Source organism: Rhincodon typus, chromosome 21, assembly GCF_021869965.1.
Source record: "Rhincodon typus isolate 14 chromosome 21, sRhiTyp1.1, whole genome shotgun sequence".
Lineage (NCBI taxonomy): Eukaryota > Metazoa > Chordata > Chondrichthyes > Orectolobiformes > Rhincodontidae > Rhincodon > Rhincodon typus.
In genome coordinates, this window is record NC_063352.1 from 4,922,409 (window position 1) to 4,946,978 (window position 24,570).

Consider the following 24,570-nt stretch of genomic DNA (forward strand, 5'->3'; position numbering starts at 1 on the left):
CGTCAGCCTCTCTGCTCCTATGATGCTGCTTGGCCTGCTGTGTTCATCCAGCCCTGCACCTTGTTGTCTCGGATTCTCCAGCATCTGCAGTTCCTACTATCTCTGTCAGAAAAACCCATCTGGTTCACTAATAACCTTTAGGGAAAGAAACTGCCATCCTTAACTGGCCAGCCCAACATGTGACTCCAGATCCACAGCAATGTGGTAAACTCTTAACTGCCCTCTCGGCAATTAGGGATGGCAATAAATGCTGCCTAGACAACAACACCATATCCTGTGAATAAACTTAAAAAACTCCAAATTCTACTATGCTGTAGCTTTCTGCAGTCTTTCCCCAATCAAATAATATTCAGGTCTTCTTTTCTTCCTGTCAAAGTGCATAACATCACACTTTGCCATATTATATTCCATCTGCCAAGTTTTTGCTCAATCACTTAACCAATCTATATTTCTCTGTATATTTTGTGCGTCACCCTTACTATATGCCCTCCCATATATTTTAATGTGATTCATAAACCTAGCAATAGTATCTTCTATATATTGTGAGTAAGTTTGGCCCCTCAGTAATCCTTGCTGTACTTGACTAGTTACAGGTTACTGTCTTGAAAATGCCCCCTTTATCCCAGCAGTCTGGTCTCCTATTAGTCAGCCAATCCTCTAGCCATCCCAGTTGACCACCTCCAAAACTATGGGCTCTTACCTTTTTGTGTAGCTTTGTGAAGTATCTTATCAAACACCGCTAAGAAATCCAAATATATTACACCTACTAGTTCTCCTTTATCTATCCTGATTGTCACCTTCTCAAAAGAACTAAAGTAAATTTGTCAGGCATGATTTCTCTTTCATGAAACCATGCTGACTCTGCTTGGTTTTATTCTCTATTTCTAAATGTTCCGCTATTAATATTTTCTCAACAGCAGATGTTAAGCTAACTGGCCTATAGTTCACTGTGTATTTGTCACCTCTCTTTGAATTGGGGTGTTATATTGGTAGTTTTCCAACTCTCTGGAATTTTCCTACGATCTAAGGATTTTAAAGATCAAATGGTTCATCAATAGTACAAATCCTGTCCCAGAAGTGGAATGCAAAATAACACTGAATTTTAATCTCAGTTGGGTTCAATTAACAGAGATAGGGATATTTTAAATTCCACATCAGTCAACAGAAAATTGTGAAACCCTTTGAACAGCTGCAAAAGGAAATCTCAACTTATCAGAATAACTAATAAAAACTGAAAGAGCTGCAGATGCTGTAAATCACGAGCAAAAAAAAAGTTGCTGGAAAAGCTCAGATCTGACAGAATCTGTGAAGGAAAAAACAGAGTTAGTGTTTCGGGCCCGGTGACCCTTCCTCAGCTTTTCCAGCAACCTTGTTTTTGTTTCATCAGAATATATGGTTAATAAAAGTGCAATCCCAAATAAAGACGGTTCAGAAATTAACAGGATACCTGATCCTGTATAATGACTGTTAAAGTTAAGGACCTAGGTCCAAGGCTGCCCTCTGAGCCTCTAGAACTCTAGCCCCAAGAAGACAGTCCTGTCATTGAGAAAATATTAGACTCTATTATGAAGGGTGCAAAAAAGCAGAAAATTTAGAAACACATAATATGCTCAAGCAGAGTCAGCATGGCTTCATGAAGGGGAAATCAAGCCTAACAGATTTACTAGACTTCTTTAACAAACAGGTAGATAAAGGGGAAGACGTGGATGCAATAGGCATTTGATAAGGGACAACATTAGGCTATTTAACAAGATGAGAGCCTATAGCATTGGAAGTAATACACTAGCATAGATAGGGGATAACCAATAGAAGAAAGAGTTGGGAGCAGAAGGGCATTTTCAGGATGGGAACCGAGAACTAGTGATGAACCACAGGGACAGTGCTGGTGAAATAACTCCACAGAGGCTGGTATCCTGTCACCAAGTCACCCTTTATTTATACATGCATAGTACTTGACACTGGTCTGGCTTCCTCAGAGCTTCCCCAGAGTGAACAGAACCTCTGACACTTCTGATTATATCAGCCAGCGCTCCATGATTGGACCAGATTAATAGCCCCAGTCAGGGAACTCATATTCAATGATATCCACCAGGCTGAACTCATTACAATCCCTACGACTGGTGCCACAACTGTTTGCATTATATATATATGACTTGGACGAGCTAAGCGCATATTCGATAGCCAAGACTGTAGATGACACAAAAATAGGTGGGAAGGCAAATGGTGAGGATGACAAAGAGATTTCAGAAGAAGATAGACAGGTTAAGCGATAGCAAAAACTTGGCAGATGGAACATAAATGTGAGCTCTGCACTTCAGCAGGAAAAACAGGGGAGCAGAGTATTATTTAAATTGGAGAAAGAATGCAGAAAGCGATAGAAGAGTTTAAGGATTTAGGAGTCCTCAACCATGAATCACAGAAATGCTAGCGTCCAAGTTCAGTGTGAAATAGGGAAGGTAAATGGGCTGTTTGCCTTTAGTTCAGAAGGAATGGAGTACAGAAGTAGGGAGATCTTGCTAAGCTATAGAAGGCACTAGTCAGACTACACCTGGAATACTTTAAACAGTTTTGGTCCCCTCACATAAGGGAAGATATATTGTCATTGAACGCAGTCCAGAGACAGATCACTAGGCTGATACCAGGTACGGAAGGACTATCTTATGAGGAGACATTGAGTAGATTGGGCTGGTATTCATTGGACTTTAGAAGAATGAGAAGTGACCTTACTGAATTTTCTTTGAGGATTTGTCACTCAGAGATTTACATATACATATTAATTAATTAAAAACTTCTAACTGATTAAAGATTTAACAGCATGTTAGGTTTGTTTAATACATCCTCATCAGGGGTGTGACCCTTTGATCTTTTACTTATAAATTCTGTATCTGATACTACCTCTCTCACTAACACCTGAAGAAGGAGCAAAGCTCCAAAAGCTTGTGTTTTCAAATAAACCTGTTGGACTATAACCTGGTGTTGTGTGATTTCTGACATAATCTGAGAGTAAGGGGTCACTCAGTTAGAACAGACAGGAAGAGGAGTTTCTTCTCTTAACAGACCTAAAATGAATGGTTGGAGACATATTGGAGGATGACGTCAATTCATTATCATAGTAACCCGGTTCTTGCAATTTATCCAAAATAACTTAATTCAGACAGGTTGTGATGGAATCTCAGAAGTGTGTATAATCACATTCCAGCTTCAATAGGGTGCAAAAGTAATTATCCTTTATATAGGCAGATATATCAAACTTAAAATCAATGGCTGTTGATAAAAAAAAATGTAAATCAGCTCTTCTTTATGCTGTGAGATTTTCCTTTGGAAGCAAATCGAACGGGAATACAATTCTTAAAACTTAAATGACGGATAGGTTGTGTAGCGTAGGAAGGGTAGTCAGACACACATACAGTCTGGGCTTAGATAAGGCAAAGATGTAAAAATAGAATTACTTAATTAAATAATCTTATGCCATATAATCAAGGTCACCAATTTGGAAATTTCACAAAACAGTTTAATTATAAAAATATGATACAACTTTTAGGACACCAAATAATAAAAACTAAATTTGACAGTAGACACCCATAAGATGTAGGAACAGAAATTAGGCCATTCGGCGCATCAAGTCAGCTCTGACATTCAATCATGGCTGACATTTCACAACCCCATTCTCCAGCTTTCTCCCAATAACAGAGAATAGAATCCCCACAGTGTGGAAACAGGCCATTCGAACCAACAAGTCCATGCAGACCTTCCGAACAGCATCCCACCCAGACCCATCCCTTATCCTATCCCTGCATTTCCCATGGCTAATGCACCTACACATCCCTGGGCACTATGGGCAACTTAGCACAACCAATCCACCTAACTTGCACATCTTTGGATTGTGGGAGGAAACTGGAGCACCTGGTGGAAACACATGTGGACATAGGGACAACTCCAAACTCCACACAGTCAGTCCCCCAAGGCTGGAATCAAACCCGGGTCTGTGGTGCGTGAGGCAACAGTGCTAACAACTGAGCCACCGTGCTGTTCCTTTGATCCCCTTACCGATCAAGGACCTGTCCATCTCTGTCTTAAATATACTCGATGACCTGGCCTCCACATCTTTTGTGGCAATGAATTTCATAGATTCACCACTCTCTGGCTGAAGAAGTTTCTCCTCATCTCGGTTCTAAAGGGTATACTCTAAGGCTGTACCCTTGGGTCCTAGTCTCTCCTGCTAATGCAAACATCTTCCTAACGTCCACTCTATCCTGGCCTTTCAGTATTCTTAAATTTCAATTAGATCCTCCCTCACCTCTCTAAACTCCATCGAGTACAGACCCAGAGTCCCCAAACATTCCTCATAGGTTAAGCCTTTCATTCCTGGGATCACTCGTGAACCCCCTCTGGAGATATGGGGCCGAAAATTGTTCATAACGTTCTAAATGTGGTCTGACAAGAGCCTTCTAAATAAAGCCTCAGAAGTACATCCCTGCTTTTATATTCTAGTCCTCTCGAAACAAATGCCAATAATCTATTTGCCTTCCTAACTACCGACTCCACCTGCATGTTAACCTTAAGAGAGTCCTGGATTAGGACTCCCAAGTCCTTTTGCACTTGAGATTTCTGAGTTTTCTCCCCATTTAGAAAATAATCTATGCCTCTATTCTTCCTTCCAAACTGCATGACTTCACACTTTCCCATATTGTATTCCATTTGCTACTTCTTTGCCCATTCTCCTAACCTGTCTAAATCCTTCTGCAGCCTCCCCGCCTCCTCAATACTACCTGTCTCTCTGCCTATCTTTCGATCATCTGCAAACTTAGCCAGAATGCCCTCAGTTCCTTCATCTAAATCATTTATGTGTAAAATAAAAGATTGAGGTCCCAACACTGACCCATGTGAAACACCACTAATCACCAGCTGCCATCCTGAGAAGGACCCATCTATCCCCACACTCTGCTTTCTGCCAGACAATCAACCTTCGATCCATGCTAGTACCTTGCCTCAAACACTATGGGCCCTTATCTTACTCAGCAGCTTCCTGTGCGGCACCTTGTCAAAGGTCTTCTGGAAGTTCAGATAGATAATATTCATTGGTTCTCTTTTGTCTAACCTGATCATTACATCCTTAAAAGAATTCTAACAGATTTGTCAGGCATGACCCCCCCTTGATGAAGCCATGCTGACTTTGCCCTATTTTACCCTGCACTTCCAAGTATTCAGAAATCTCATCCTTCACAATGGACTCCAAAACGTTACCAATGACCAAGGTCAGGCTAATCAGCCTGCAATTTCCTGACTTTTGCCTTACTCCCTTCTTAAATGGGGGTGTACATTAACCATTTTCCAGTGATTTCTGAAAGATCACCACTAACGTCGCCACTATCACTCCAGCTATCTCCTTCAGAATTCTAGGGTATAGTCCATCTGGTCCCAGTGATTTATCCACCTTCAGATCTTTCAACTTTTTCTAGCACCTTCTCCTTGGTGATGGACACCATACTCACCTCCTTCCCCCCCATCGATTCTCTTGAATTTTTGGGATCTTACTCCTGTCTTCCACTGTGAAGACTGACGCAAAGTGTTTGTCCAGTTTCTCTGCCATTTCTTTGTTTCTTGTTACTACTTCTTCAGCGTCATTTTCTAGCAGTCCAATTCCACTTTTGACTCTCTTTTGCCCTTTATATACCTAAAGAAACCCCTAAATCAATTCCCTGATATGATGTACATTAACTCACATAACACATACTCATGTCGTAGGAATCCAACAGCATATTTAAAAATACCTCAAGTTCAGAATGGGTTTGTGACACACTTGATGACCCTTTGTGTACAAATGCAATGCAATGAAAAAAACCAATCATTTTATTCTGGTATCTGACCCAGAGCCTGAGGTTACAAGCAATGCACAAACTCTAAATCATCTTATGGATTCATAAATTGCTACAACCACCTAGATTTCCAGAGTAACTGGCCAACTTCACCAAAATAAAGGCCATGTTAGCATCACAAGCATGCCTCAGAATCTAGATAAACTGAGCAATGCTATAGTAGATCAGGTAGTAGATTATTTTATCGTCTAAAACACTTTGCTATTGTTGCACTCTGCTATTGTTCAGTACCAGCACCCTCTGGCTAATTTGTTACAATGTTCTGAAGGTTTTTAAGAGCACCACAATCAAATGTGTGACTTACTTAGCTTTGATCAATAGTTTTTTTGTATTTTGTCACAGAAACAAACCTGATAACTCTGAATCCCGTCACCCGGGATTCTTAAATACAAATGAACTTGTTCCATTTACGAAACCATACCCAGTGAAAATAAAGCTGTCAAGGCTGACTTGCATTTCCCCTGAATTTTTGCAGCTTCAGAAGTTTTATAAAAATCACCAAATCCCTTCAGATTCATCTCCATTTATACACCGAAATACAAAAATCAATCAGCGATTAAAGTGGAAAAAATGAAAGTAATAAAACACCAAGCCACTTTTTATGCAAGAGGATTGCTGACAAAACAAATTGATTAGAAACAGAATTGGATGGGACAATACCTTGTGAGGACGATTGGTCCTCAGCATACAGTGCATTAGAGTCTTTTTTTTTAATATAAACATTTAAAGGTTTAACTCAAAATCTGCAATCCTCTGCAAGCCAAATTCTACACAGCATTTATGAGGAAAGGCTGAGGGTTTTGAGGCTGTTTTCGTTAGAGAGAAGAAGGTTAAGAGGTGACTTGATAGAGACATACAAGATGATCAGAGGATTAGATAAGGTGGACAGTGGGAGCCTTTTTCCTCGGATGGTGATGGCTAGCACGAGGGGACATAGCTTTAAATTGAGGGGTGATAGATATAGGACAGATGTCAGAGGTAGGTTCTTTACTCAGAGAGTAGTAAGGGCGTGGAATGCCCTGCCTGCAAAAGTAGTAGACTCGCCAACTTTAAGGGCATTTAAATGGTCATTGGATAAACATACGGATGATAATGGAATAGCTTAGGTTAGATGGGCTTCAGATTGGTTTCACAGGTCGGCGCAACATCGAGGGCCGAAGGGCCTGTACTGCGCTGTAATGTTCTATGTTCTATGTTCTATTAGGCAGAGTTGAGCATGGGTCTCTAAGTTTTCCTCCACCTGGCAAATTGAAAAAAAACAATGACTTTGCCATCTATTTAAAGTAAGCAATGCAGAAAGCTAAAAAGGAAGGCAAAGTAAAATTAAATTTAAAAAGGGAGAAAGAGAAAATCCAAGAAATTACAGGCCAGTCAGTCTGACCTCATTAGCGGGTAAGAGATTAGAAAGAATTTGGAGGGACGGAATACATTTTCACTTGGAGAGACATAAATTAGTCATTGATGTTTTTCTGGACATGGCAAACGTTCAAGGCCAGTTCCAACTGACAGTGCTTATCCAGATGCACAGCAGTCTTTTGAAAGGCAGCACAGCTACAAGGTATGTCAGTCAATTCTGGGATATACCGTTGTTCCAGGAATAGTGCATGGTAGGGTGGGACAGAGGTCAGAGATAACATTGGGGTGAGCTAGGTAATTACAGAGGTAAGTTTGGTAAAAAATAGAAAGAGAAAGCACTGGGCGTCATGGCAACATCTGCCATTCTCACCTGGTCTGGCCTATATGAGACTTCAGACCCACAGAAATGTGGTTGACTCAACTGCCCTCTGAAATGGCCAGCAAGCTATTCAGTTGTATCAATCACTACAAAGTCTCAAAAAAAATGAAACCAGATGGATCACCTGGCATCGACTTAGGCAACGGAAAAGACAAAAGGCAGAAACAGCCCTGCTGACCCTGCAAAATCCTCCTTACTAACACATGGGGGCTAGTGCCAAAATTAGGAGAGCAGTCTCACCAACTTGTCAAGCAAATCCTCAGACAGCACTTTCCAAACCCACAACCACTTACATCTTTGTGAAGGCACTCTGTCTCTTAATCTCCTATTCCTTGGAGATGCTGTTTAAAAGCCACCTCTTTCATCAAGCTTTTTGTCTCTTGTTACTATATTTTACCCAAATCAATTTTTATACAGTTATACATCTAAAGTACAGGTTGTTGGTATTCATATTGCTGAGGTTAAGCTGTTTGCAATAGATCATTCATTCCTGAAGATGATATCTAAATTGGTTATTTAAGATGGCAGCAGGGGAGTAGGCTCGTCAACTCTGTCCACTTTCCTTTTTCTTCTTCTCTCGTTTTGCCTTTGCTTTTAGTTTTTTTTTTCTACTTACCTACCTTCTGGAGAGAGCTTGGTCGTGGAGGTAACAGCGAGGGCATCATGGCTCATTGCAGTCCAGACTGTGGCAGCAGTTGGGGGCCTGGGTCAGGACTTTGGCAGTCAGAGATTGAGTCCAAAGCAGGAAGAGCGAGCCCAATGCAGCGGTGAGGGAGGTCCCCTGGCATCTGCGGTGGTGGCGACAACGGGCAGTTTGAGCTCTCCCGGACAGAGGGCTAAAACAGAGGAGATTGAGCCCTTGTCGGGAGTGTGAGCCCAGCATGGCTAAGCACTTAAGAAAGACTGTGGAACTTTTACCCTTTTTTTAAACATTACAGTCCTTCTTAGTATTAAGTAGAACTTTTAACTTTGTTTCTTCATTTTTCTACTTTGTACCTAAGATTTTGTTCCTAGGTACCTTGTACCTAAGATGGTGCCAGGAATAGCAACATTGTTCACTTTTCACTGGACTTGTGTACTTGAGTACACGTGACAATAAAATCTAATTCTAATTCTAATCTAGAAGGACAAGGGCAGCAGATACATGGGAACACCACCACGTTCAGATTCCCCTCCAAGCCACTCACTATTCTAACTTGCAAGTACATTGTTGTTCCCTTGTTGTCGCTGGGTCAAAATCCTGTAATTCCCTCCCTAATGGCATTGTAGGTCAACCAACAGCAGGTAGACTGCAGAGTTCATAAGACAGTTCACCACCATCTTCTCAACAGCAACTAGGGGTGGGCAATAAATGCTGGCCCAGCCAGTGACACCCACATCCCAGAAATGCATAAACAATAAAAAAAAATCAAGCTGGATTTCAGTCTGAGATTGGGCTTGTCTAGTTCCATAAAAACCAAAAGAACTGCAAATGCTGTAAATCAGGAACAAAAACAGAAGTTGCTGGAAAAACTCAGCAAATCTGGCAGCATCTGTGAAGAAAAGAATCAGAGTTAACGTTTCGGGTCCGGTGACCCTTCCTCAGAGGGTCCCTTCTGAGGGGAAGGGTCACCGGACCCGAAACATTAACTCGGAATTTCTCTGAGCTTTTCCAGCAACTTCTGTTTTTGTCCAGTAGCGTCATCATTTGGAATCTTAACAATGATCAAGAAGTTCACAGGTGCCTCAAACATTAGTAGAATGGTGAACAGATTGGCCAAAAACTGCAGGATATGAACAGATTGGTCAGGTGGGCAGAGTATTAGCAAATGGAATTCACTCCAGAAAAGTGAGAGGTTTATGCATGGGGTGGGGCTGCTAACAAGGTAAGGGATTACTCTTTGAATGGTAGGACATGGAGAATTACTGAAGATCAGAGGGATCTTGGTGCGCATACCCACAGATCTTTGGAGATAGCAGGACTGTTGACAAAGTATTAAGACATACGTGAGACTTGCCTTTATTCGTGAAGGCACAAAATACAAGAGCAGGGAAGTTATAGAGTCATGGAGACGAACAGCACGGAAACACACCCTTCAGTCCAACATGTCCATGCCGACCAGATACCCTAAATTAATTTAGTACCATTAGCCAGCATTTGGCCCATATCTCTCTCAACCCTTCCTTTCATGTACCCAACCAGATGCCTTTTTAATGTTCTAATTGTACCAGTCACCACCAATTCCTCTGGCAGCCCATTCCATAACACACCACCCTCTGCGTGAAAAACTTGCCCCTTAAGTCCCTTTTAAATCTTTCCCCTCTCACCTTAAACTTATACCCTCTAGTTTTAGACTCCCCCACCCTGGGAAAACAACCTTGGTTATTCACCCTGTCCGTGCCCCTCATGATTTTATAAACTTCTAAGTTCACTCTTCAGCCTCTGATGCTCCAGGGCAAATAGCCCCAACCCATGCGCCTCTACCTATAGCTCAAACCCTCCAACCCTGGCAACATCTTTGTAAATCTTTTCCGAACCCTGATTCATCCATAACTAGAATACTGCTGTAGTCCTGGTCACCAAATATCAGGAACGTTGTGACTGCACTACAAAGGGTGCAAAGGGGATTATGCAGGATGCTACATGGGCTGGAGGGTCTGAGCTATGAGGAAAGATTAAATAGCCTTGAGATCCTTGCAGCACTGAAGGTTGAAAGGGGCCCAGAGCACTGTATAAAGGTTATGAGGGACACAGATAGAATTGATAGAAAATCAATTTTCCCATTAGATTAGTAAGCAGGGGCATAGATTTAAGTAAAGAGATAGAATGTTAAAAGGAGCGTTGAGGGGAATTTGTCTCACTTAGAGGATCGTTGGAGTCTGGAATTCACTGCCTGAAAGTGTGGTTGAATCGAGAACTCCCATAGTATTCAAGTAGTATTCAGATATTCACTTGCCTTGCCATACCCTAGAAAAATAGGATTAAGGTAGCCAGCCAATTGTTGATCAATGTGGACATGAGGGGCCAAATGGCCTTCTTCTGTGCTGTGAGCCTCTATGGTGTCTATGAAATCTAAGATATAATCAATTAGCTACTACAACATTGTGGATGTATTTTTAATCATTGTATTCAGATGTTATGACACATGTCTAGGGCAGGTGGGACTTGAGCAAGGACCTTCTGATTCATTGGTAGGGGCACTACCACTGTGCTGAAAGAACATTTTACACATGTTGCACATTGACTGCTTCCAGATTTTCGTCACCTAAAGCCATGAATGAGACAGTTTACTGATCCTCAGCCAAATGGGCCTAATTGGAAAACACTGTTGGGTAAAGGAAGGGAATATTTCATGATTCATTATAAATATATTATTCTGGTTGAATGTTCAGAGTCCCGTCAAACATCGACCTATACAATCAACACTATTTTTTGAAGTATGTCAGTGGTGTTTAATTTTATGCAGCTCGAGTTTTCCTTGAGCATAAATAAAAAGGCATTTTAAAAGGGTCTTATGACACAAGGATTATGGTCCTACCTCTAAGCCAAGAGGCCCAGGTTCAAGTCCCACCTGCTCAAAAGCCTGTCATAACATGTCTGAACAAGTTGATACAAGTCTATCTGAAATGGATAGTTAATCCAATACCATCCACTTTGTACCACTGAAGGGTTAAAATTGCCCTTACCATTTTTTAATACTGTAAGAATTACTACACTAAGATATTTGTCACAACAGCCCCTTTTAAAATCCCTCCTCCACTGCATCTGACAAGAGCGGTATGCACAGTAGTCAAAATATCATAAGTCAGGACTTATCAAAACCAGTTTCTTCACATGCTGTGCCCCAAATAGTTAACAGGCATGTTTCAGGCAGCGTAAGACCCTCATCCCAGGCTACTGATGTCCAATCTCAGTCAAATTCTGAATATATTTTAACCTGCAGCAAAATTCAACAGCAGAAAAAGGCCCAAAATAGGGAACAGACTCAAAGGCTGAGTGGCCTATTCTTGTTCTTTGTTCATAGACAAATACTCACTTGAAATGTTGAAAGCCAATACCATGAAAAAGGAAACAGATCAAAAAGAATTGCAGCAAATCTTTAAAGCTGAGAATCTCAAAATCCAGTGCTCAAAAGTGTTGCATCATTACCTCTTTTATGTGCTTAGTAACTAATAAACACATTCCTTTAACTCAAGGAGGCCTGATTAAATTGTCTCTTTCTTAAAACAAATTTATTTGGTCTGGGAGAAAGGTATCCGCAAGGGTAGGTATCTTCTTTAAATTAACCTAATTGCAATTAATCGAGGAGGCAGGTTTATAAAGAAGGGGAACCAATTCATCCCTCCTCACCAGAAATCATAATTTGGGGTATCCTGTCTGGAATCGTAAATTTTAGCCTCACCTAGGACCACTCATAACATACCTTCCTCCTTCGCCAATCCACATGCCTTGCCAGAGACTCAGCCACGATATTAAATAGGATGGAGCTGGAAAAAATTCCCATCTATTGGTTCAGCCAAACCAATGACTTGTATAGGCTTCGCATTACATCTTTGTGCACCATGAAGGGTAAAAGTAGGACACGTGTTTTATGGAATCAGTATGTCCTCCCACTTATAAATATTTGTGTATCTGTATTCCCAAGTCTCTCTGCTCATCTATCATTGAAGTTTATTGTTAATTACAATTTTTCTGTGTTCATTAACCAGAATACATCCCCTCACACCTCTGTGTTAGTTTTCACTAGGCATCCATTTTGTCAATTTACAAATTTGATTGTAGTCTTGAAGTGACTTAGTGTTGTCACCATTAACAAGACTTCCTATTCTTGAGTTGCCTACAAATCTTTGATAATCCAGATCAATTACATTTAGAAGAGGTGCAATCACTTCATAGGCCCTTTGACCCTATCCCTTCAGTGAAAAACATTCAGCAATTGCCCCTTTCATCTTCTGTTCTTTAACCAACTGTCAACCTGTGAAGCCACATTTCCTTCAATCCTTGTATTTTATTTTTAATCAAACCTTTAACATTAGATATTTTCAAACACTTAAAATTCCATACGCACATCAATAACTTACATTTATGCAGATTCTTTAATGCTACGATGGTACAGGTTGCTTCGCAGGAGCACTGTAAAGTATAAAATGTGACATTAAGGCAGACTGGGAAATGTTTGGACAGGTGTCCAAGTAAGTTTTAAAGAACATCTTTAAAAGAAAATGAAGATGGGGATATGGAGAAATTTAGAAGGGGGAGGGTGAATTCCAGAGCTTAGAGCCTTGGTTGCTAAATTACAACAGTCAAAGATGGGTGTGATTGAAATCAGTAATGGAGAAAAAGGCCAGATTTGAAGGAGATCTGATGAGGGTTATAGAGCCAGAGGTGGTTACAAAGAAAGGAAGCGACCATTTTAAAAAAAAAACAAAAAAAAATCGGAACAGGAGTAGGCTGTTTGGCCCCTTGAGGCTGCTCCACCATTCAACACTCCCCATATCTACATTTCTGCCCTTTCCCTGTACCCTTCGAGTCCACTCGACTGGTCAAGAATCTACCCCGGCCTTAAGTATACACAAGGACTCTGCCCACACAGCTCTCTGTGACAAGCAGTTCCAAAGTCTCACAACCCTCAGAGAATAAATTCCTTGACATCTCAGTCTTAAATTGACGTCCCTTTATTCTGACACAATGCCATCTGGTTCTACTCTCTCCCATCAGGGGAAATATCCTCTCAGCACTTACCCTGCAAAGCCCTTTAAGAATCTTATATGTTTCAATAAGATCACCTCTCATTCTAAATTCCAATGCGTAGAGTTCCAACCTGCTCAACGTTTGCTCGTAAGACAATCCCTCCATACAATCCTTCTCTTAACTGCCTCCAATGAAATATCTTTCATTAAATAAGAGAACCAAAATTGCTCATAGTTCCAAATGTGATCTCACCAGCATCTTGTACAGTTGCAGTAAGACTTCCCCACTCTTATCCTCTAAGCCTCTTGAAATAAGGGCTAACATTGCTGAGGTTATGGAGGCAGTTGAAATACAAAAGGTGAGATTTTATAATAAAAACTTTGGCATTATCAATACACTGAGTTCAGTTATTTCTTCACAGGATTTTTTCAGATATGGCTTAGCTTGTTACAAATCCATATTTGGTGTCCTCAATTAGCTTTCTTTTTTCTACAGTGGCATTAATTTTATTCTACACTATCACACCTTTTGGAAGCTTGCCTATTACTGATGTTAGGTGGCTTGGTTTATAAGTTTCCTTGCTTTTCTCTTTCCTCACATTTAAGCAGAGGTTTTACATGGGCAATCCTTCAGTTGTCTATTCCAAATTTCATAACCAAGACTGTTTGAAAGATGTAGTCAGAATATTTGCTATTTCTTCCCTGGAAGGCAAATACATTGGACCCTTTTTCCATTTTGGGTTCAGCCATTTTTATCAACACTACATCTTTAGCTACAATTAACATTTCTAATCCCTGTTTTCTTTCTCTTACACTATTTAATTCCCACTACCAGAGGACTCTGTAACAACCAGTATTTCCTCCATTGCTTCATTCTTCACTTACAATGTGAAGTGCATCAACTCTTGCAGGATTAGAATTAAATATAAAGATGCATTTATATTAACATTATTAATACTACATGGTATCAATTACGTACAAAGAATAGTCGAGATCAGCAAATGATGATTAAATGCTTTTAGAAAGAGCATTTAAATGCTTGCATTGAAGTAGCTCTTGTTGTTTCTGGCACTCATCCAGAACTCTGTTAAAATCATAAAGTGTCACTGACACAGTTGTTCCTGTTGAAACTAATTTGGACGAGTTAAGAAACCACTGATTTGTGGTGTGTGTATATATAACATATCTTGAGCATTGATCAGAGGAATGTTTTGATCCTGACTATGTGAAATTAACAAGTGTTTCGTTGCCCTCTGTTTCCTTGCCCCCTGTTTCCTCTCCCTCATAGGTGTTTATCTTTTCCATTAGCACTACATCAGGTTAATGAGTAACCAGAAGTTGCAGAAATTTTGAGTTCAATATGAAACATCTCTCTTCCAGCACAATAGGTCATGAGTCACATAATCTACGATCAACGTTGTTCAGTGTTGATGCCAGAGGTTCTACCTGCTCTAAGACCATCAGGAAATTGACCTTTTCAGTAAATATAGCCAAAGAGGGCCTTGGAACGATGTCTCATTCAAAGCATGGCCCCAGTGCAACACTTAAATGGCTCTTTAAATATACATATTGGGGAGCTTGTCTGACTCGGGGTGAGAGCTCTAGCAGTTCTTCCAAGCTGACAACACTGTAACAACAATAATAAAAGGGAATGTTTCATAAACTTGCTAAAGGAGAAAAGTCCTGAGGACAAAACATTAGCTGAACCTTTGGCTAACAACATAAAATAAACATACTGATCTCAATGTAATGATAGTAAATGAGAGTGACATATCACCGTTCTAAGCATGGTTCAACTGAATTCCCATAGGAAGATCCACCCCTTACTTAACTGGTAAGTACTTGCATTTATTTTCTTCTTTCATTTTATTTGTGATACAAGTTAATCGCGTTTTTGTTTATTTTCATTGATCTGACAACAAATCAACTTGAAGTTTGCAGATATGAAAAAGTTTTCACAGATATGAAAAAAGCTAATTTTATAATAATTATTATACACCAAAAAGATTACAACACTCTGAGAAGACAACAACAGATCACCATTCCAAAGGTGCCTACAATCGATTCATGACTTCAATGTTTTAGCTTCGCTCGAGGAAATGCTTAGAGCTCATCATGACTTACGTTATTCCAATTGCACTTTTACAGATGGATGAACCATCCCTCAGAAGGACTGCTTCTGAATAGAAGATGACAGAATCCTAGAAGTACCGTAACCAAGCAGTGGCCATATCGTTCCTCATGCCTGTGTCAGTACACTATAAGTTACACCCACTTCCCTGTCTTTTCCCAAAATCTTTTGTTCTAAGTATCAAGCAATTGCATTATTAATAAAATATCTAATGATACTCTCCTTTGTATAGTATTGCTGCAATGGAGAATGAAATTGTTCTCACATCCCAAAACTACAATAACTTAGTACTCATGAGACTCACTCACTGTAGCTATTTGAATTATGCAATTGACTAGCCTTACAAACATTTTTGGGGACTTTTTATACATGTGGGTAGGTTGCTTTTCAGAGGGTAGGTGCAGAATTGATGGGCCGAACGGCCTCTAACTGCACTCTAGAGGTTCTATGATTTATAAAATTCACCACTGGATGTGCAGAGATTTTCACCAATTAAATATTGGGAAGACTGAATCCATTTACGAATCCATAATTCATGCCTTTTCATTAATTTAAGTTCCATGCCTCAGGACTTCCTATTCCAACTCGCACCTGACTGATCTCCCACATTCTACCCTCCGCAAGCTAAGCTCATCCTAAACACTGCTGCATATTTTTTCAGCCATACAACTTATGTACTATCAAATGACAATTTGAAATTAAAAGATTGCAATGACAAAGAGAAAAAAAAAAGAGACTGGATGGAAAAGAAATTCACATTCCTTTATTATACATAAAAAGTACCTTTCATTTTGCAGGACTTTCCCCAGGGCATATGACACATATTGTTACCGGATTGCAACCAGCAGCTCAAAAGATTAAAGCAGAGGAGAAGGCCATTTGGTCCATGCTAACTGCATTGACTTTCTATAAATAGAGAGGGAGAGGACTGATTTGACCTGAAAGTCACCACGCCTCAGCAAGGGGAGGGGTGCACATTAATCTAGGCAACTGCAGGAATTGAACCCGTAGAGTTGGTGTTAACTCAGCAGTGTAAATCAGTCATCCAGCCAAGTGAGCTAACTGACCCCATTTTAGATCAGAATGCCAGACTCTTCCCAGACCACAAGGTCTCTCATTAGAAAAAGATGACTGATGGTGATTTAACCCAAGGGTCACCACAGATGAGGAGAGAGGTTCAGGAGGGGAAATCACCAGCAAAGAAAATGTTGAACCAGAGGGGAACCCAACCTTTAATAATAAATTATAAAAGGGGGAGAAAAGCTTAATGTATTAGATGATCAAAAATCATGATCAACCCTCCAGTTAAAAAGCAGAATCTCAAAAGGTAGTAATCTCTGGATTACTTCTGGTCAATGTGTTAGTAAGAGTAGGAATATTAAGATGGGGCAGATAAATCAGTGGCTATGCAGCTGGTCTAGGGGGCAGGGATTCAGATTTTTGGATCATTGGGATTTCCTCTGGGGCAGAAGAGACTTGTTCAAATGGGACGGGTTTCACCTGAACTGGTGGATGCTGATATCCTGGCGGGGAGATTTTCTAGTTCTATTTGAGAGCCTTTTAAACTAGTAGGGAGAGAGGTGAGGGAAATCCTAAGTAGTAGTGAGAATAGAGAGACAGATAGAGTCATAGAGTTGTACAGATAAATAAAGATATTGAGGCTCTGGTCAAAAATAAAAAGGAGACATATGTTAAGTATAGACAACTGAGATCATGTGAATCTGTTGAAGAGTGTAAGGGGTGTAGGGGTATTCTTAAGAGGGGAGTCAGGAGGGTGAAAGGGGAAATGAAATAACCTTGGCAGATAAAAGTGACGGACAGGGACAGAAAGACCTGGAAGCTAGGGAACTCCAGGAAATAAGTAGTGATGTCTTGAAAACAATCCACATTACAGAAGAGGAAGTGCTGGAGATCTTAAAAAAAACATAAAAGTGGATAAAACTCTGGGACCTGGTCAAGTGTATGTCAGGACGTTGTGGGAAGTTAGGGAAGAAATTGTGGGGCCCCTGGCAGAGATATTCCAGGGTTGAGGTGCTGGAAGACTGGAGGGTGGTGAATGTTGCGCCTTCATTTGAGAAGCCTGGGAACTATAGACCGCTTGTCTGACATCAGTGACGGGTAAGTTGTTGGAGGGGATCCTGAGAGATAGGATTTACATGCATTTGAAGAGGCAAGGACCGGTCAGGGATAGTCAGCATGGCTTTGTGCATGGGAAACCACGTCTTAAAAACTTGATTGTTTTGAGGACATAACCAAAGATTGATGAGGACATAGCAGTAGACAATGTCTACATGGATTTTAGTAAAGCCTTTGACAAGGTTCCGCATGGTAAACTGATTAGTAAAGTTAAATCGCGTAGGATTCAGGGAGAGCTTGACAATTGGATACAAAATTTGCTTGACAGTAGGAGACAGAGGATGGTGATGGAGAGTTTTCGACCTCGAGGCCTGCAAACAGAAGTGTTCCACATTTATATAAATAATTTGAATGTGATCTTAGGAGGAATGGTTACTAAGTTTGCAGATGACACCAAAATTGGTGGTATAGTTGACAGTGCGGAAGGTTATCTAGGATTACAAAGGGATCTTGATCAATTGGGCCAATGGGCTGAGAAGAGGCAATGGAGTTTAATTTGGATAAATGTGAGGTATTGCATTTTGGTAAAGTGAACAGGGACAGGGCTTAGTCAATACAGTGTGGAGCTAGAGGAACACAGCAGGTCAGGCAGCATCGCAGGAGCAGGAAAGTCGACATTTTGGGTTTACACTCTTCATCAGAACCCAAAACGTCGACTTTCCTGCTCTTCTGATGCTGCCTGACTTGCTGTGTTCCTCCAACTCCAACATCGGCAGTTCTTGCTATCTGTTAAGGGCAGGACTTATATAGTTAATGGTAGGGCCTTGGTATTGCTGACAAACAGAAACATAGGGGTTCAAGTTCATAATTGTTTGAAAGTTGTGCCATGGGGTGGTTAAGAAGCCATTTAGCATGCTTGCCTTCATTGTTCAGAACATATGAGCACAGGAGTTGGGACATCATGTTGAGGTTGTACAAGCCATTGGTGAGGTCACTTTTGGATTACTGTGAGCAGTTCTGGTGGTCCTACTTTAAGAAAGATATTATTAAATTGGAGAGGGTTCAGAAATAATTTACCAGGACATTGCCGGGACTTGAGTGTTTGAATTATAAGGATGGGATGTTTTTGTCTGGACCATAGGAGGTTGAGAAGTGACTTTATAGCAGTTTATAAAATCGTGAGGATAGGGGAGTTCAAAACTAGGGGGCAAACGTTTAAGGTTGAGATTTAAAATGGACCTAAGGGGCAACTTTTCCCACAGATGGTTGTGCATTTATGGAATGAACCGCCAGAGGAAGTGGTGGATACAGGTACAGTATAACATTTAAAAGACATTTGGGCAGGTGCATGAAAAGGAAAGGTTTAAGGAGGATATGGGCCAAATTCAGACGAATGGGACTAGTATAGTTTGTGATTATGTTCGTCATAGACTGGTTAGATTGAAGGGATAGTAGGAACTGCAGATGCTGGAAAATCTGAGATAACAAGGTGTAGAGCTGGATGAACACAGCAGGCCAAGCAGCATCAGAGGAGCGGGAAGGCTGACATTTCGGGCCTAGACCATTGAAGGGTCTGTTTCTGTATTCCATAACTCTACCAAAACAAACATGTACAGCATACGGTGAACCCTAATCCGTAAATCCTACCATGTTAATCCTGCTGCACTAATTCACGGCTGATGGACGCTAACAGCTGCCTCCCAGCCCTCACTCGGGGACAACTTTCTGCTCGGCGACAACTTGCCGACATTTTAATGCAGCGGCTGTCCTCCCTCACATATAAATCAATGTCCTTTCTGTGTGAGGTCTGGCCAGCAGGAACCCCACACACAGCGTGATAATGCCATCCTCGAAGTGTTTCCGTCTCCTCAGGTCCCGCTCTCTGAGGGAACGTTAACCCCCCCCCAACGGACAACACCAAGCCGGCGGGAACGCGCGCAACCGCGAGGCGCCCCGACACTTAGCGCGCGCAAGCGCGTATCGGCGGGTCTCTCTCCCCTCACAAACCAGGCGCACACCCGCGAGAAGCGCCCCCGCCACCCTCCAAGGCGCGCACCCGCGAGGAGCCTCCCCCAACTCCCGCTCCAATGCGCGCACCCGCGAGGAGCCACCCCCTCCCCCCTGCCGCTCCAAGGCGCGTACCGGCGAACAGCCCCCTCCTGCTCCAAGGCGCGTACCCGAGAGGAACCCCCGCCCCTCTGTCCCGCACCAAGGCGCGCGCGCGCTCTCTTACCTTTGTTAAAGCCCTTGAAGCGCCTGCATTGGGCTCTGTGGAAAATGGCCTCCTTCGCCCTCGCCGCCATCGGTCGCTTTACCTGATCCGGTTCGGTTCGGTTCGGTTCGGAATTGACGGACAGTGCTCCCGAACACGGTCCAACTGAGGGGTGGGGGGAGGGTGCCGCCCGGTTTCTCCCTCTCCGGGGTAATGGCTGCGGGCGCTGCTCTGCTTTCCCCTTCAACAACACGGGGCGGCCCAGCAGGCAGCCTCTCCTGTCTTAGTGGCCTTTCTTTTAAATTGTAGACATATGATGATTTTCAAAATGGGTTGGTAAATTGTTTTGACTAGTCGATCCTGGTTTTAATATCATCGCTTACACTTCCTCCCCAACCTCGTCAATGAAAACGTTCTGTACTTTTGGGAAACTATCTTCATTTGAACTTCATGAAACAGATCGGATGCGCCACGTTCTATTAATGTGTTGATACACTGAGCGAAGCTGCAGACAGTTCATATATATATATATATATATAAAAATCTAGTTAGGTACAGGAAACAGCCGGTTGTTGTGAGTAAATTACGTCAGAATGAGTGGTTTATCTCAGGCATTATTGTTACTGATACTTATGACCTTGATTCAGAAACTTCGTGCATTTAAGGGCAGCTGGCCCTTAGTACTTCAAGGAGAGAGAGAGAGAGAAATATAAAAATTATGCTGTTGGGAGTTTTTAAAAGAACATATAATTTCATGGAATGTTGGCATCACTGGCAAGTTTGCCACCCAGCCATAATCGCCCAGAACTGTGGGACTTGCTAGGCCATTTCGGAGGGATGATTGAATAGACTTTGAAGGGCTGAATGGCCTTTTACCCTGTTTCCACCTTCCTGTAAATAGAATGGAATTGGAGGAGGCAGTTCAGAAATTATGGAATGAGTTATGCAAAATGTCGAAGGGCTGTGCGAGAGCAAATTAATGGAAAAGAACTGTAAAGTGCCACACTTGGGATGGAAATATAATTGATATTTGTATCTCATGAATGCTGTTGGAATAGTCTACCATGAAGCTTAAGGAAAGTTTCAAGCTTAAATGCAGCCAACCAATGCATTGCGGAAAGCAACAAAGCCAATCGGATGTGCAATGATATACCGATATAACCAAACATTGGAACATGTCAGAGCAGGTAGTGATGAATTGTTACAGTGCTGTAGTCATGGCATTTGTTGAATAATGTATGCAGTTCTAGTCACTGTGAAATATAAGAAAGAACAGTTGGAGGCCATGCGGTAAAGAAATAACAGGCTGCTTCCCAGTATGGGAGTTTGCATTTTGTGAAAAGGCTGGAGAATCGGGGTTTTTTTAGCTGAAAACAGCAGTGTCTGGAAGTTGATCTATCTCTTTGTTGTCTTGAGTAATATTTCAATATTTCTCTGAAAAGATACCTCCGACCTCCTTTACAAACTTGAACCTCTCCAAACATCTATTGCCTAAATCTGTCCAGCATTAAGTCTCACTTACCCATCTGCACTGTTCTCACTGAACTACATTGACTCTGCTGCTGATGAACCCTCGTACACACAGACTTAAAATTATCCTCTGTCATTAAAGGAAACCCTTACATGGTCTTGGCCATCCCTATTTCAAGAATCTCCTACCATTTTGTTCAACTCTCCAATTCTTTGACTTTGGCCTCTTACGCATTTTCTCCTACTTCTTGTAGTCTCTAGTCACCTGGGTTCGAGGTTTGATAATTCCCTCCCAAGATCTCTTGTGATGTACAATATATCCTTTCTGATTCTCCTTAAAGACCAAAGTTTTTGCTAAACTCACATACAGGGACACGGACCATTTTCACTGATTATAACTGTCAAGCTCTTTGAGGAATCTTTTGAAGTTAAGAGTTAAGTATTAATATAGGGTTATTGATTTATTTACACTGCAATTTCATTAACAGTATAGAAATTTGGCCTGCTGTGTTCATCCAGCCCTGCACCTTGTTGTCATAGAAAAAATTTAACCTACAATGATACTTTAATATAAAATGTGGAAATTGGACTAATTGAACATATGCTCATACCAGCTACTTGGAAAATCTAACTTTAATACTGGTATCAGGAATTTATTTTTGCTCAAAAGATAATTAATGTGTCAAATTCAACTCCTGATAAAGTATTATATTTCGTAGAACCCCTACAGTGTGGAAACAGGCCCTTCAGCCCAACAAGTCCACATTTTTCCCTATAACTCACCTAATCTACACATCCCCAAACACTATGAGCAATTTAGCTCAGCCAATCCACCTAGCTTGCAGAAAGAAACTCATGCATATGGGGAGAATGTGCAAGCTCCACACAGACAGTTGCCTGAGGGTGGAATTGAGCCAAGGTCCCTGGTGCTATAAAGCAGCAGCTCATACACTGAGCCACTGTGCTGTCCCTTAGTGATGACAAAATCCTAGAAATGACATTGGAAGCAATTGGAAAGGGACTTCAGGTACCTCAAACAATAACTATGATGAGCTGAGATAACAAGGTGTAGAGCTGGATGAACACAGCAGGCCAAGCAGCATCAGAGGAGCAGGAAGGCTGACGTTTTGGGCCTAGACCCTTCTTCAGAAATGGGGGAGGGGAAGGGGGTTCTGAAATAAATAGGGAGAGAGGGGGAGGTGGGTAGAAGATGGATAGAGGAGAAGATAGGTGGAGAGGAGACAGACAGGTCAAAGAGGCGGGGATGGAGCCAGTAAAGGTGAGTGTAGGTGGGGAGTTAGGAAGGAGATAGGTCAGTCCAGGGAGGACGGACAGGTCAAGGGGGTGGGATGAGGTTAGTAGGTAGGAGATGGGGGTGGGGCTTGAGGTGGGAGAAGGGGATAGGTGGGAGGACGGACAGGTTAGGGAGGCGGGGATGAGCTGGGCTGGTTTTGGGATGCGGTAGGGGGAGGGGAGATTTTGAAGCTTGTGCAGTCTACATTGATACCATTGGGCTGCAGGGTTCCCAAGCGGAATATGAGTTGCTGTTCCTGCAACCTTCGGGTGGCATCGTTGTGGCACTGCAGGGGGCCCAGGATGGACATGTCGTCTGAGGAATCGGAGGGGGAGTTGAAATGGTTTGCGACTAGGACGTGCAGTTGTTTAGTGCGAACTGAGCGTAGGTCTTCTGCAAAGCGGTCCCCAAGCCTCCGCTTGGTTTCCCCGATGTAGAGGAGGCCACAACGGGAACAGCGGATGCAGTATACCACATTAGCAGATGTGCAGGTGAACATCTGTTTGATGGAAAGTCTTCTTGGGGCCTGGGATGGGGGTGAGGGGGGAGGTGTAGGGACAGGTGTAGCACTTCCTGCGGTTGCAGGGAAAAGTGCCGGGTGTGGTGGGGCTGGAGGGGAGTGTGGAGCGGACAAGGGAGTCACGGAGAGAGTGGTTCCTCCATAAAGCAGATAAGGGTGGGGAGGGAAAAATGTCTTCGGTGGTGGGGTCAGATTGCAGATGGCAGAAGTGTCGGAGGATGATGCGTTGGATCCGGAGGTTGGTGGGGTGGTACGTGAGGACGAGGGGGATTCTGTTTTGGTTGTTATTGCGGGGAGGGGGTGTGAGGGATGAGTTGCGGGAAATGCGGGAGACACGGTCGAGGGCGTTCTCGACCACTGAGGGAGGGAAGTTGCGGTCCTTGACAAACAGGACATCTGAGATGTATGGGAGTGGAATGCCTCATCCTGGGAGCAGATGCGGCGGAGGCGAAGGAATTGGGAATGGGGATGGCATTTTTGCAGGAAGGTGGGTGGGAAGAGGTGTATTCTAGGTAGCTGTGGGAGTCGGTGGGCTTGAAATGGATATCGGTTTCTAGGTGGTTGCCAGAGATGGAAACAGAGAGGTCCAGGAAGGAGACAGAGGTATTAGAGATGGTCCAGGTGAACTTAAGGTTGGGGTGGAAGGTGTTGGTGAAGTGGATGAACTGTTCGAGCTCCTTGTGGGAGCACAAGGCGGTGCCGATACAGTCATCAATGTAACGGAGGAAGAGGTGGGGTTTAGGGCCAGTGTAGGTACGGAAGAGGGATTGTTCCACGTAACCTACAAAGAGGCAGGCATAGCTTGGGCCCATGCGAACGCCATCGACACCGCTGCTGATGCCACCGCCTCCATTTCCGAGGCCAACACCACAGACACTGAGGACACACCTACTGTCACCGCTGCTGCCGCTGCCTACCCCGCTCCGCCGACACATCTCCGCCCAACGCCGACGCAAGTCCGCCGACGCAACTCCGCCCACAGTCGATGCCGCACGACCCACCACCGACACCGCGTCGCTCCGCCCATGGCCTCCACAGCCAGCAGCTCCAGAGGAGACTGTAGCACCCAGCCCTGCCGAGTCTTCACCATCCCCCCAGACCTCCCCCTTACTGAGGACGAACGGTCAGTCCTCAGTAAAGGGCTCACCTTTGTCCCCCTCCACCCACACATCAACAAATACCGGTCACGCTTGGATGTTGAACAGTTTTTCCGCCGCCTCCGCACTTACTTCTTTAACCATGAGCCTAACCCTCCCTCTACTGATCCCTTCTCCCGCCTCCAACACATCCCCTCCTCATGGACACCACCCCAAGGCCTCCTACCCTCCCTCGACCTCTTCATCTCCAACTGCTGTCGAGACATCAATCGCCTCAATCTCTCCACCCCCTCACCCACTCCAGCCTCTCCCCCGCAGAACGTGCAGCCCTCCGCTCCAATCCCAACCTCACCATAAAACCCGCTGACGGAGGCGCAGATGTAGTATGGCGCACTGACCTCTACATCGCCGAGGCCAGGCGCCAACTCTCCGACACCTCCTACTACCGCCCCCTTGATCATGACCCCACCCCCCACCACCAAACCATCA

General features: G+C 42.9%; 1 protein-coding gene across 3 annotated transcripts in view; it reads right to left on the reverse strand.

Annotated features, from left to right (window-relative positions):
- Positions 1–20,221, reverse strand: part of cpped1 (calcineurin-like phosphoesterase domain containing 1) — a 157,293-nt gene extending 137,072 nt beyond the window's left edge. Inside the window, exons 1-2 of one of the 3 annotated variants that reach the window (XM_048609857.1) lie at positions 19,722–19,828; positions 12,673–12,724 (exon numbers count right to left, since the gene is read on the reverse strand). Coding sequence is in view for 2 of the 3 variants with exons in the window: in XM_048609854.1 (XP_048465811.1) it covers positions 19,722–19,791 (70 nt within the window). In the remaining variant the exon portion in view is untranslated. Of the gene's footprint in view, positions 1–12,672; positions 12,725–16,195; positions 16,310–19,721 lie in introns of those variants that run through there. The other 2 variants (XM_048609854.1, XM_048609856.1) reach the window with 2 other exon arrangements.
- Between the last annotated feature and the right edge of the window lie 4,349 nt (positions 20,222–24,570).